Below are 14816 nucleotides of genomic sequence, written 5' to 3' on the forward strand. Positions count from 1 at the left end.
AATGTATTTAATGAGTGGTTATTTCCAGGAAATTTGAATGAAATTAATCAGCAGAGAGCCAGGAAAACAACCAAAAGTAAACTGGCTAGTCAGTGTGTAACCATACTCTTACAAAACACCAGGTATGGGCGAATTTGGAGAGGTGGTGATTAAATCCCTGCAAACACTAAGGTGTTAAATAATCATTGTTTGAACATCCAAGGCATAACATTAGCTCAAAAATGAAGTCGGGCCAACTTCCGAGTCCTTTTCTTAGCCATCTGCTGGATTTTTCCATGGAGCAATAGGATAAAGAAGGTGCAAGCACTGATAAAACGTGCAACCTTGACATTATCGTCATTTCCTCTTAATTTACCAAGCGAAACATCTATTACTGAAAGACTCAAACACTGCATACCACAGAGTTATAATTATTGGTGGAGAGATGATCATTATGCACTGTGAGAGACCAGAGGCCCATTAGAATTGAGATTTCAAATACTCAAGGACCTAACACCGTCTGAAACCCAAGCTTTGTGACATTTTATATTTTCCTTAGTGGAAAAAAAATACTGTTTACTCATTTTCACAAACTACAGGACTAGCTGTTTAAAAAAAGCACTTTCGACTTATTTTTAAATGGCACCGTTTTGACACGTTTAGATAAGACCGACTGGATGCCACAGTCAGAATGATTCATTTTGCTCTTTCTATTATATGTGGGGAAGATTTGTGAAAACTTAACAGCATTGGGGCTATTACTCATCAGGAAGAATACTAGATCGTATCTGCCTGTGAGACCTTGCTCTACAGTAAAATAGTGGTTTTAGGAGGGGGTTTGTTTTGTTTTTTTTTTTATTAAAAAACCCACTTCAGTTCTGAAGTGGATTCAGGTCAGAGCACTCAGGCCAGAGATATCAAGTAGGTCTTTGGCAGAGAGAGAGCAAACATATTACTAAATGCAAAGTAATGCAAAGTCTCCGAGACTGGTGCAAAGCTCTCCCAACAGCCAGGGCTCCAGAGCAAAGTCTGTGGTCTCCTCATGCTAAAGTTTTGACTTACCCTAATGTCCCACTACTCTTAAAAACAATAAATAAATCATTATGACGTGCATTTGTTAATATAAAAATAAAGCATGGCAGACGTGCTGCTTTAAATTAGACAGGGTAAGTTAAGGTTGAGAAACCAGACCGGAGTGCCTGCAAGGCTGAGCATACCATAAATGAATATTCTATTGCATAAAGACGTGAGCTATGTGAGAACCAGCGGGTAAGAGAGTGTGTGCCTCCCAGTGGAGCTATGAAGACTAGCCGGCCCTAAGACCAGCCGTGACTACAGCGGCATGCTTAGTGTTCATCTGCCTAATTGCAACTGCCTATTGACTATGCGGATTTGGATAAGGTCCAGTAAAAAGCAGGACTGTCTACAGCAAACACAGAGACCTGAGGAGGACATCTGAAGCAGGCCACACTTCTTTAGTCATGGGATCCCCCATAACTCAAAGCAAGCAGCTGGCAGCGTGGAAGGAGCCAGGGTCTCGCCAAACAAGCTTGGTGGTTCTGACCAGTGTGTGTGTGTGTGTGCATGTGTGTGAGTAAGTGCCTTTTGACAAGTAAACAATGAAGAGATATCTGACAGCCGGAGCTGTTAACAGCCCCTGATAAGCCCTGCAGAAAAGAGTTAGGTGAAAATAGAAAACGAAACACCAGCAGAACAACTGACAAGGACAATCAGAGATGAGACTGAGGCTAAGTGAAGTGGAGAACGACAGTTAGGAAGACGAGAACAGACAACATATACAAAGAGGAGGGAGTAACAATGAGGAAGGCAGAGAGGATATACGAGGAAGCATGGGGGTTATAGATGAGTGGGAGGAACGGGGCCTTTTTCAACACTCTGTACACTGCCCTTCAGCGAGACATTGGCATTGAGCTTGTATACTTGACATTTGTCTGACATTTCCCCTCCATGCCCCTCCTCCTGTAAACAGCTTCTCTATGCATCTCTCCCTGCCACTAAAAGGCACCCAGAATTTCTGCTCCAATCTGCACTTCTCTGCACAGTCACTCCTACTCACGTCCATCCTGTAGTAAATCCAGATGTAACGCAACATATTAAAGCTCACTTCTGAGAAACCCTGGTCTAATTCACCCAAACCTGGTGTGGGAAACAGTATCTGGTGAGCGGACAAACATTTGGAAAGGCCCAGAGGGCAAAGCAGTGAGCTAGGCAGACATCACTCCCTCTTCATGTTGTGTAATTAAAGAGGAGACCGGGCTGTATTGACTAGAATACCACTGCATGCCCTTGAAGGAACATCTGTACTGGAGAAAAACAAGGCAATTATACAAAGGGGCGGAGGAAGGAGGAGAGAGGAATCTTAAGCGGGGAGGAGAGACACATCAAACCTTCATAAAAACAAAGACAGGCACAAAGCCTGGAATATTACAAGACATCACAGATCTGCTCTAGCTTCATTGTATCTTATTTTTGCCTCAGTAACTCCTCCTTTTTTACCACTGTGTAGCTAAACCCAGACCCTTTATCTGCAGCCTTGAGACCTCAAGGCCTTCTAGATGAATGCTTTTACCCTGACCTCGCCTGGGCCTCTGAGAGAAGTGAACTGGTTCAAACAATGCTCCGGCTCTGCTTCTCAAGTCCGCTTTGTGAGAACAACAGAGGGTTTCACCACAAAACCCCACATAGCAGCTAGTGTGGGAAGAACAGACGTGACTAAAAAGTCATCACAGGCGATTTGCACCTTTTACTATGTATGGTATTTGTAAAATATGCCCATTTAAGATTTCAATGTTTTTGAACAAAGACAACCATACAAAACCTTGTTCATTTTCATTGTGTATTGATCAAAGGGCTGATAACATACAGGGAGCACCAGCAGGTCACAAAACGCACACAGTGAACACCATTGCTTTCCTATAGAGATCGACTTGGTCAATAGGAAAACGCAGCAAGCTTGATTTCCACTGTTTATTCTGAGGTTCCCTGAAGGGATGAAGGACAGGGGTGTTTGTGACTTCAAACTAATCCTAGCACCTGCACAGATGCCTTCAAAAATGGGCAGGGGGAATATTAAAAAAAACTGTTTTCACACAAAAATGTCATCATGTGCTAGTTTTAGTTACAGATGGTTAAAAAAACTCAAACCTCTGACGCATAGATCGATGAGCCCTTTTGTAAATGTGTACCTGACTCCAACTTTGAATAAATTTTCATGACCTGTAACTGAACTTCAAACCAGAGACAATGTTGGACCAAATCAGTCTTCAAGCTAAGCCTTCATGTTGCTCCCATCTAGACACCCTTATAGTTTTGTGTGCATTTTGTGACATCATCTGCCCGCAGGCAGGCAGAAACACCTGACAAAGTAGTTGCTGGAATATATAAGTGTCCTCCAGTACCAAACAGCAAACAGCAATAATTACTTAAATTCATGGAAAGAGTGGGTGAAATGTGTTAGACAACAACAACATAAAATTCCTCCAAAAAGCCTCTTTGCTCATCTTTTTGGCCTATAAAGACTCGAAGTGGTTGACAGAGTTGTTTTGAAGAGGCATGAGATGGAAGATCTACTTGTCCCAGTTTCTGATCTGAAAGCACAAACTGTCTCACACTCTAAAATCTGTGAAAAAGACAGTGAAGATAAGTAATGTGACCACAAGGTGCTACACCCGCCTGCTGTATGGATGCACAAAGTATCAGATATTCATAAATGAACTGACTCAACTCTACAGAATGGAAGGAATTTAAATGCAATGAATATAAAAAAATATGACCCTCCCCTGAACTGTTAAAAAATGCATGACCCTACCGCAAGGCCAAAGTTAAACAAGAATTACCCTCCCCCCCCTTATTTTTCAATATACCCCTTTTCATAAATCGCAAAATGTCCCTCAGGCAAATATTTAGCTGACATGGTCCAGACAGGTAGACTACCTCATTTCTTGGCAGGGCAACTTTAACCTCAACTGAGTATGCCTCTCTAATACCTGGTGCTCTATATTGCAGCCATCCTTCATTCCACAAATAGCCTGATCTAAAGACAAGGTCTCTGTAACGAACAGAGAGGAAATGTTTGCACTGGCCCATGGACAATCTGACTGCCTGACGGAAATGAAGGAAAAACACTGCATAGATTCATGGGATTTGTTCACTGGTGAAGAAATTTACAATTTCTTCATGTTTGTGATGCTGGAAACCTCCGAGCTAGATCAAAGCCACGTCCGCATTTACTCTACTGCAGCACAAAGCATCGCTCAAACATCGCCATGATGAAAACTACCAAGAAGTTCAGGGTTACCTTTCTGGCAATGGTTGGAGGTCCAGCAGCGGTAGTTACGATTGTCATTGAACGTCGTCTGCTGACAAAGAGGGTTATCCTCCATGATCCCCGGGCAGACGTTGTCACATTCCTTTGCCTTCTTGTTCCCGTTGATAACATTGTTGAACTCAGTATTCATAATAAATGACCAGTCCACCGAGTCCAGGTAGCAGAGCTCAGGGTTCTTTTCAATCCTCATGGCCCCACGGGTGATGTTCCTCAGGTTGTAAAGCCCAATGTCTTTTAAGCTGGTCATCTCATAGATCACGAGGGCGTAGTTGTAGAAGAGGTTGTGCCCACGAATGACGCTCAGGTTGGGGAAGAGCACACTGAGGCTATCGAGGCCCGAGACACGAAACAGAAGCAGGTAGCCGGTGATGACGGTCAATTTCGGGAAGCTGACGGAGCGGAAGTCCTCCTGCTGGCTGTTGTTGCTGGTCTTTTCGTTGATGAGGAGGATGCGCAGGTAGCCCTCCACCACCGTGCAGTTCTCAAGACGCTTAAATTGATCGATGTCGTTTCGGAGGTCGATATCCGGGCCACAGACTGCAACACACAGAAAAAAAATCTTTACTGTTTTCTTCATTGAGAAACAAAGAAAAAGAACAACAGAAGAGTATTACAGTACATATGCATCATATACACAGTTTCAGCAGTGTTCGATGGGAAATACAGCCTGGAGATTGTGTATGCCAAAAGATTTCCACGTAAGTAATCTTCTTGAAACATAATCTTGTTAGTACAGTAAAGTTGGTACTTTGCTGGCAGTTTTTCATATAGGAAAAACAGCATGTTTACACCAAGTTCCTACGCTGCATGAAAGAAATTAATTTATTCTCACTGCTCTCTCAGGAAAGGAGTTTTTAAGTGCGACACGGGGGGAGAGGTTCTTACCAAGGTCAGCTGAGGTGAACAGGGTGATGAGAGAAACAGTCGCTTACTTTCACAATAAAGTGCGAGAGTTAACATGTTCATACATCTTTTGTATCACATCAGACAAAAACCCTGCATTTCGTTGGAAGACATGTGGTCCTTCACCTCAGATAACCCCAACATTTAAATAAGCTATTTCTCTGTTCTCGGAAAACAGCACTTGAAACCACAAGGCCTGGAGCATCCCTTCACACCGCACACACACACACACACCCATATGCAAACAGACAGAGAGGCAGGCAGGCAGATGCATACACACATACACACACACACACACACACACAATAAAAAAAACTGCATTTTTTATTGACGATAATCGGCTATCCTATTAATTGTGCAAAACAGCAACTACACCAAGGGAAACCTTATCGCAGTGAAACATGCAATTACATACATGCTGTATGCAGTTTTGGATGCGCCAAGTTAGTCATGTCTGTCCCCAGGCGACAAGGTGTCGACAGGTTTTGTTAGAAAAGCAAAAAAACATGCTTCCATGGAGCACTGGAAGTCATGAGTTACTTCACAAGTAACAGTCATCAATCAGCATGAAAATAAAATACAAGACAGTAAATAGATGCTCAGCCAGTCAAAGAAGAAAGCAAACAAATAAATAAATAACTCTTGGTCCTATAATGACACAAAGGAAATTTATAAAGAAAATCCTGGGTATATGATTAGACTTAGATATGACATCTGCTGTACTTGCCTGTTCAGGTAACATCCTACATTGTCTTCAATTCTTTGTGCACACTGAATACCCTTTGAATAGCCCAATGCAAGAAAGGTAAATGCTTCAAAGTAGATTATACAGTCTCACTTCTTCAGCACCTTTGCAAACTTTATTCAAACTTTTATTATTTTTAATCATTTCATAATGTATCAATCTGTTTACCAATTCACTGTTTTTCTGTTCATCAGTTTTCTTAAGCCAACTATTTCGTCCGTTATCACATAATTGTCTTTTTTTTAACTTAGCTATTTAATCAGTTCATATATTAATTTTACCTATTTTAACATTTTACTCCAGTGAAGTTAAAATAGTCCATTTTTAATTCAAACATCCATATTTTACCCATTTCCCCTGACTATTTCGTTCCATTTAGTGATTAATTTTAGAGAAACTGACTATAAATCACATTTTTCTCTATATAGTTTTTTTCACATTCCTTCATACAGCAGCTCAAGTACTCTCTGGGGTAAATACACCAGTGTTTGGGAATCAACTGTCAGTCAAAAAGCCTAAGAGAAATCTTCTGTGAATCTCAGAAAAAGAACAACTAATTCCCTTGCATTGTATGTTAAATCGTTATGAAATCAGAATATCTTCTAGTTGCATTTATATATATTTTTTAACAGTGTCTAAAAGAGGGTTCAACAATCAGCTCAGGAAATGCAATGACATACAAGCTCTTAGGTTAAACCTGTTATGTTCTTAAAGGCGCTTAAGACACCGTCACCGTGAGCAACACGGTGACGGTGTCCATCCAATGAGGCAAACAGACATGTTTTCATTGTCTTGTCAAAACACTGTCTACTGAGAGCTAAAGGATAAAGAAAAGAGCTAAACAGTTTCCACTCCCAGCACGAACACTATGCCTCCAGATTGTTTTTCTAGACTACAGAACAATGACATAGAAATCTAACAAGCATACAAATAGTTCTGTTAGTATATTAACTTCACTTTACTCATGGTTGTTTTTCTGAAAAGAAAAAAAGGGAAAAAAAGCCATGTTTGATGTGCTTCATTAAAGCTATTCTACCAAAAATAGAAATTGTAATCTTTATGGGGGTAAACGGGCTATATTTGTTCCTGCAGGGGTGTTTCACATGTCCAAATTTAGAACGGAAACAATTACTCCAGTAGAAAATAGTATTTGCTTTCCCCAATCAACACCAATGCCCCTGGGCTCCACTCATGAGCCATCGAGCTGCATGTCTTCTTTGTTTCATTGAGAATTTTCTTCCAGCTTCTCCAGCAGCCGGGGGAAAGAGGGAGGAGGGGTGGAGCCACTCAAATACAAAGACTAATTTGTTTGTTAGTAAAGAGAAACTCTAGGCTCCACTTCCTGATGGGGGCATTAATAAAATCAGGAGGCGTCTGGCCAGGGAAGGATAAGATTTCTGCCAAGAATAGCTATCAGGGGCCATCCTGGTGTAAAATGGCAGCAAACAGAAACCGCTATGCAGTAAATGTCTTTCTGAGTGCCGTCGATACAAAGCAGATTTACGCTCACAAAGAAAGCCAGAAAGAATAAAATGAAAGGAATTACACAGACTTCCTCTTTGTGATTCCCTTGTTCTACTCATTAGGCATGTTAAGTACCAGGAATTCCAATCATTTCCTTGCAAAAAGACCGAGAAAGACATTGCCTCAAACTAAGCCTCCAGGATTCTCCGATTCTTGCCAGTCAGCTCATTTGTTGCGAAGACAACGATGCTTAAATAAGATTAAGACGCCAAATCCTTTATTCATTATTACATACACCAGATACATTTCAGCAACAGCGTCCACATAACATGATAACCCCAAATAACACGCGTCTCCTTCTCTCCTCCCGTGTATCTTTGCTCTTCACACTGCTGAGTAAACACACATATCTTCACAGCGTGATGGGATCCATCGGCTCGTGTTTATGACTGATAAACCTTGCCCTGTCTCTCTGTGGAAATGTCATCACACAAACACACGCACACACCAGCACAAGCACGTGCACGGTCAAACGTGTCCCCGTCGAATGAAATCGAGGCAAGTGGCTGCCGTTTATCTCAGCTTCACGTAAAATCAGATTCGGATCCAGTAAACATACCTCACACGTAAATAAACGCCATCTCGGTTTTGGCTGAGAGAAAAAAATGAGATAGCAATCTGGGACCACATGCCGTGCTGTTTATCAAAAGGCCACAAACTGAGCTTTCTGGGAAAACACTTGTATTGGAACTGTATCCTTTATCAGACATCCAGCTGTAAACTCCGGGAAGGTTATTAGGGAAGACTCCTCTTCCCTGTGTTTATTTTGAAGCGATTTTAAGGGTCCCGAAAACTCTGTGACCCCTGCAGTTACTGACATAAAGTTGTTGGTGGGCTCTGTGCAAAGTGCAAGCAGGGATGCATAGAACTGTTTCCATTGTGGATTAATCATTAATTATAACACAAAAAGAGGAAGAAGAACGACAGTCTTAAAGGAAATTGTAAAAACAGAGCATGTGGGCAGAAAGAAATGTTTGCAGACTTTAACAGACAACTTAAAACACTCAATTACCAGTCTGCTGACTTCCATTGAATATTCTGCACTTCTTGTTATTTAAAATCTGCATTTTTTTATTCTTATTTGAATTCCAGAAAAAAGCCCATGTTGATCATATCGTGTTAACTACCACTTTTATTAGTGTATATATACTGAGCCTAGGTTAGCTGAGATTTCCTATTTCCCTCTCATTTAAGGCCAATCATAAAGGGTCTGGTTTTATTTTCAAGGGTTGCCTAGCAACCAAAGGCGCTTATAGCAAATGATCAACTTCCTGAAATTGTGTTTTTCCAAAATTATATGAATTCTCAACCAATAAAATCAGTATGATCATTAAAAGGTTCGAACGGTGAAGGAGTTGGCCACTTTGCTGTCCTATCCCCTCACACCTGCCACATCAACTGGCTCTAATCCCCAGCATACTGGAAGTCATCTGACCAGCAGTGTTGTGGACCGTGTCCACTCAGTGGACCTTACTTCAATCACTGTGGCTCAGATTTCACCAAAACCCCAAATGGTAACATTACCCATCACAACAACTCTCAGACAGGCACTCCCCCTCACCCAGAATGAGGGAAGAGGGCAAGAGGTAACAGGCTGTGTTTACATACACACTGCACACGCTCAAAACAGCAATATGAATTTGCAGTGATGTAATTTCTTTAAGGAGGGAGTGTGAAAACCTATAGAGAATTTGAAAACTAAGAAAAATGTCATCCGAAGGATTTTGATTTAATGTCTGGAAAAGATGGATGTAGACAATTTGATGTCACTTCTTGTGATGGAGCTTAGTGCTGACGGCCTCAGCCTTCACCACCTCTGTGGTTTGAAACCAGATGTGACGAGCATGAAAGTTAGACCTGACTACGAAACCGAGGGGAACTGCACACTGATGTGGTAAAGATCACTCAGGCACAGTTGTTTTTGTATTAAAAGGTTTCAAGTTCATGTCTCACCTCTTGGCACCTTTTTGGACACTTATTTTGAAGTTACCTAAAGTAATAGTATTTTAAATGTTCACCTGATTTTGCCCCAAAATACAGTTTTAAAAATATATCTTTTTTCATTAGTTCTTTGACTGTCAGCTTCACTCTACAGCCTTCTGGTCTGCTGCATGTATAAAAAAATGACCTACGTAAAGGAATATAAAGTAAAATGCAGTGTTATGATCTTTAGTGTTTAACACTCAACAGATTAATATGAGTATAGAAAAGGCTTCTTGTAGACATTCTGGGATCCTCCGCGCCACGGAGGATAGATCAGCACTCTTTTTAAACAAACAGCTTTCTACTGATAAAGCGAGTGCCATCCATTAGAAGAGCTAACATTTGCAATCATCATCTCGCAAATTGTAAAATACTCTACGGACCATTAAACCGGCAGCCAATGATGATGTATGTGCAGTCGGACGGATACTGCATTTGAGCAAATCCAGTGACATGCCACTTGAAATAAAGTGTTTAATTAAGCATTGTAAACCTCAGCTGGCAGCCTGGAGGAGCGGTAGGCCAGCATTTGACTGCACTCTCACAAACTAGCCCAGTGACACACTTTTACATCCTTACTCAGGGGCACGCCACTGACTCAGGCTGCCACGCTGAGTCCTGCTGCAGTACACACTCGATGCTGCACAATAAACTTGCATGTGTGCACACAACACAGGGCTGTGAACGCTTGTCACACTCTTTTGGTGCAGTGTGACTAGGCATTCCTGCATCCAGTCTCCAGGAAGACCTAAAGGAAGTGGGGGGGCTTTATGTAACCACAAAGTACACCTTAGAGCAGAGTGACAGCAATCATATCTGAGCCACTTACCCCGTCATGACAAAGAGTGCTGAACTTCAAATATGCCATACCCCAAAGGGAAAAGTAGGAGGGGTGCCTGTCAAACACAGTGTTCACTGATGCTTGATTATTTATTCCGTCATTCAGGTTTTTTCCGAAGCAACGTGTTCTTTCATAAATAACTGAACAGGAACACTGGTGTACCCGCACGGAACAGGACAGCGGGTGCTTGTACTTACACGACCCCACTTTTGCCAGTGACATATCTATTTATAACTCTAATAGCAGTGGTGCCAAGTGATGAAGTTAAGCGCATCAGTCTGCATACGAGACCGCTCCGTGCGAACAGCACAAGCCAATAAAACAGTTCACAAACTCACTACTATTCCAATCAACAAAACCGAGTCTGTTTCTCTTTCAAGAGTATTTTTGCACAATCTATTTCCAAACACCGAGTCTCTATCGCCCTCACACACTCCCTTTAGACTTTTAGAGACTTGTTTGCTGCGCATTTCGACGCCATGGCATGGAAAGTTTACTGTGGCGAAAGTTAAAAAGTAGTTTAATTGCATTTTATTGGTATGGACAGATTACAGAAATGAAGAGAGCAAAGAAGGTTTTTACCCCCTAGTGGAGCACTGGAAATTCTGTCCCTCTACAACCCGGTGAAGTAAACATCATCCTCGAGTGATACATTTGCATCTCTAATGTTGTCCGCAGCCTTTGTTATGAAATTCTTTGTTCCATGAGTTCTGATGTATTATGCACCACAGAGAGCCGAGATCTGAGGGCAACTGCCTATCTTCCAACCCTCAGATGTGCTTGTGGCCTTCAGAGGGGGAGAACATGACTGTGGTACGACTACCGTGTTACTTTTATTTTTCTTCCATTTCCATATAAACCGAGGTCAGACTATCAGTTTCCTTACTTATCAAGATATAAAGCATATGCAGCGTAGCTGACAAACACATTCAACTCAAGCACAATTGATGGGCTCAAAGCAGAGAGATGCAATTGATGTGAGGCGGGCAAAAGAGCAACTTGTGGTGATGGGTGTGCCAAACAGACTTAATGTATATACGAACAGCAGATCATGATGATATGATAAACTGAAAGTTTTTTTACAATTCAGATTATTGGCGTAAACACCACCAAAGAAATAAAGATTTGAACTAAAGGGGAAAAAATCGAAATGAACTCCATGACTATCTCTGTTTAATCTGGGAAACTTGATGCAAAGTGTCACAAGAAGCTTTACTACAAAAAGCTGGAATGCTTAATCCTCTCTATCATTCAATTTCTTTAGTTTTTCCTTTTTTTTATTTTTCAAAAACTAATTTCTTTGTGCATTTGAAGCAGAAGCTTTTGCCTTTGAAAACCAAGACAATGAGCCATTAGATATAAACACACTCCATACAGCCAGGGACTGGAGAGGGAACCCTCTTTGACCCCCATTGATCAGCTGTTCTATTTTAGCACTGGCAAAAAGCAGCCTTGACTGTGGCAGCTCTCAGTACATTACACAGGATTAGATCAGATTAGATTTATATGTAGATATAAACAAAAACAGTTTTTATTTTATATGATTTATCATCCTATTCTAAATTTAAACCATGAAAACAAACTTTTACATCAATCAAAGGCAACAAAAGTGGGCAGACTCCTGTGAAATCCTGCCATTTATAAAACTGAATACTTGGGAATAAACTGAATACACTGGGTCCTACAAACCCTTTTGATTTTTTTGATTTTTTTTTTAACTTTTCCCCGCCTTTAAGGGTTAATTAGCATTAAGTGCACACATTTTCACGTCATGCCAAAGAAAATTACAACGTTATTTGGATGGTTAGTATAACGTCAGCGGACATTTCTTGCGTTTTACAAAAGAGCACGCTGTTAAGGCTGGATTTATGTGTCTGGCGCTGCTGTATTTCAATACTTTCATTAGTTAACAGTGCACAGATCTATACAAATGTAACAATGTTTCACTTTTTTTATTTTTTTAAATTATATTTAGATATATAGGCACTCTTCTGGCATTTTACATTTTAAGAATCAAGGGATCGCCAGATTTTTTTTTAAAAATAATTGGCTGTTCGTGCGCAGCGACGCCACACTACGAAATGTAAAATGGCCACATGGTCGTAGTAACCTTCAGCTCAGCTCCCTGGCTTCATCCCGTGCTTTCTGGATGTCTAATGTCAAAAATCACACCGGTGTCTGCTTCCATGTCTTTACGCGTTTCTCGATAATCATGACAGTTTCATCAAATAAGACGATATTACGCACAACAGTGACTGTATTTGGTTAAATGCGCGCATCAACTGACGGCAGCTATACCACATGGTCCTCTTCAGATAGCATAAGTAAGGAGCACAAGTCGGTTTTGTCGCATTCCATCGTTTTGTCCAACTACAGGTATTCACTCTGATTATTTTGCAAATAAAAACAATAATTGCAGCTAACGCATATCCTCCACTAGTGGGGAAAAAAGGCGTTTATGCAAGAGGTTAAACTGGGTTACAAAAGCAAATTATGCCTTTAGGCCTATTCCTGCTCAAGCGACATGTTCTTCATAAAAACAATATTGATTAGAACTAAATACTTACTCTCTCCATATGTGGACCATATGCAGATAGTGGAGACAGACAGCATCAGACCCCAAAACAAGATCGGGCCACCCATCGGTGCTTCTGATTTTACGTTCCTGAACATTATTCTCCTCTTCAAGAAAAAATAAAAATAATGAGAGTAAAAAGGAAGTAAAAATATTTAAGTTGTGCACATCAGCTCAATAAATCAGAGCCTTCTCACTAAAAAAAATTTTTAAAAAAGGAGAAAAAGAGAAAACAAGTGCCTCGTAGCCCAAAAGCTTCTGATATCCTGATGCGTGGTCGCTTATCTGTCTGGATTTGCTCTAAACATATATATAAATGTGTACAAAAAATATTTAAACGTTGGGGGGTGGAATACTAAAACACTCTGCTATTTTTGCCAGTCACAGGATGCTTTGACGTTGGCTGGTATGGCACACAAGCCATGATTTTACTGAATAAATGATGGCAATCCCCATCTTCATTCTCCATCTCTTAAAAACAGCATGCGCGTAGCCTACACAGCGCGACCAGGCCCGTTAATACAACAAAAAAAAAAAAAAAATCAGACTTAAATCTTAGCAGCCTTTACCACCATAATAAATTAAAGCCAGTGTCGCTCACAAGAATCCCCCGTGTGAATAAGTGTGTGTGAGGAGGTGGTGGGCTGAAAACGCGTACAGATCCACAGGGGTGGTGGCTGTGAGGTTGAAAAATGAATGAAAAACCTGTTTTTCCGTATGCTATTCAAACAGCAGGGTCTATCGACCCCCCCAAACCAAGCAGTCCTGGCTCGCAATGAGAAGTTGCTTTAAAATAAAAAATAAAAAATCAGCAAATTTTCAGCCCCTCAGCTCCGACTTATCTCCGCCGTCAGTCGGGATTTGCAACTGAAAGAAAATACCAGACTTGTGCCACGCAAGAGAATGGGTCTCCAGCTCTCCGGCTAGACGACCTCGGCTGGAGTGGGGAGGGAGAATATGTCTAAGGAGTTGCTCTCCAAGAGTGTTTCTTGTTTTGCCTTTATAGCTTCGCACAAAAGAGAAAAAGAAAAACTCCCGTCGCGTGTGTATCCACAGGCTGAAATCCCACGGTCCGCCCTCGGTTAAAGCACACTACGGGTCTCCGCCGCTCCTCCGTGGAATCGCTGCTGTAAACAAGAGTCGGCTTCTCTCACACAGAAACACAAAGTGTTACGGATAAGGTGGTCGGGAGCAGGATACAAAAAACGGAGCGGATTTAGACCCGGCATGTCTCGAACGACGGGGCAACCCAAACAAAACACACACACCCCAGCCGGATGTGAGTGGGAACACTTTTCTGCTGTCCCAGCTTCTAAACTTCATGTCATTGTTGAGAACAGTGACTCCCATGTTATTTAATACACCTTTCCCCACAATATGGGCCACTAATTCCGTCATACATTAGCTAATTGTTTAACTACTACTTAATTAAGTATTTCATGTCACTTAGTGGACTCTTTCATATGCGTATCATTAGGTTTAGTCAGATATTTCGTTTCTGCTGTTAGTTAACAACTTAAGCGGTTCATGCGGCTGTTTCAGATCTTAAATATTTAAAAGTGATCATTAAAACCACTAGTCCTACCTTTAGATTACGTTTTTTACAATATTTGAAACATCTGTGGCTCCTCCCACTGGGTTGCTTTGACATTATTTTGGTTCATCCTTAATTTTTCTGATGCTGTCAATTCTTTACATTAAATTGTGTTGTTTGTTTATTTATTTGTCCTTCTTACATATTTCCTGCATCCTACAGAAGTACTCAGTGGAGTTCTTGTAGAGCTTTAGCTTTTAAAAGAAGCAAACAAATTTTATTACCTTTTCCTGAGTTGATCCTATTTGTATAATTCAAATATCCCAGTCATTTGAATTATATTGGCCACATAAGTGGTTTTCAACCTGAGGGCTGCAGGCAGCT

General features: G+C 41.1%; 1 protein-coding gene across 1 annotated transcript in view; it reads right to left on the reverse strand.

Moving 5' to 3' along the window:
* The window catches only part of igf1ra (insulin-like growth factor 1a receptor), a 79860-nt gene extending 65794 nt beyond the window's left edge, over positions 1 to 14066 (reverse strand). Inside the window, exons 1-2 of the mRNA XM_082538429.1 lie at positions 12891 to 14066; positions 4298 to 4864 (exon numbers count right to left, since the gene is read on the reverse strand). Coding sequence (XP_082394555.1) covers positions 4298 to 4864; positions 12891 to 12996 — 673 coding nt within the window. The 5' untranslated portion in view covers positions 12997 to 14066. The remainder of the gene's footprint in view (positions 1 to 4297; positions 4865 to 12890) is intronic.
* Between the last annotated feature and the right edge of the window lie 750 nt (positions 14067 to 14816).

This window comes from Aulonocara stuartgranti (genome assembly GCF_965226115.1).
Source record: "Aulonocara stuartgranti genome assembly, chromosome: 7".
NCBI lineage: Eukaryota > Metazoa > Chordata > Actinopteri > Cichliformes > Cichlidae > Aulonocara > Aulonocara stuartgranti.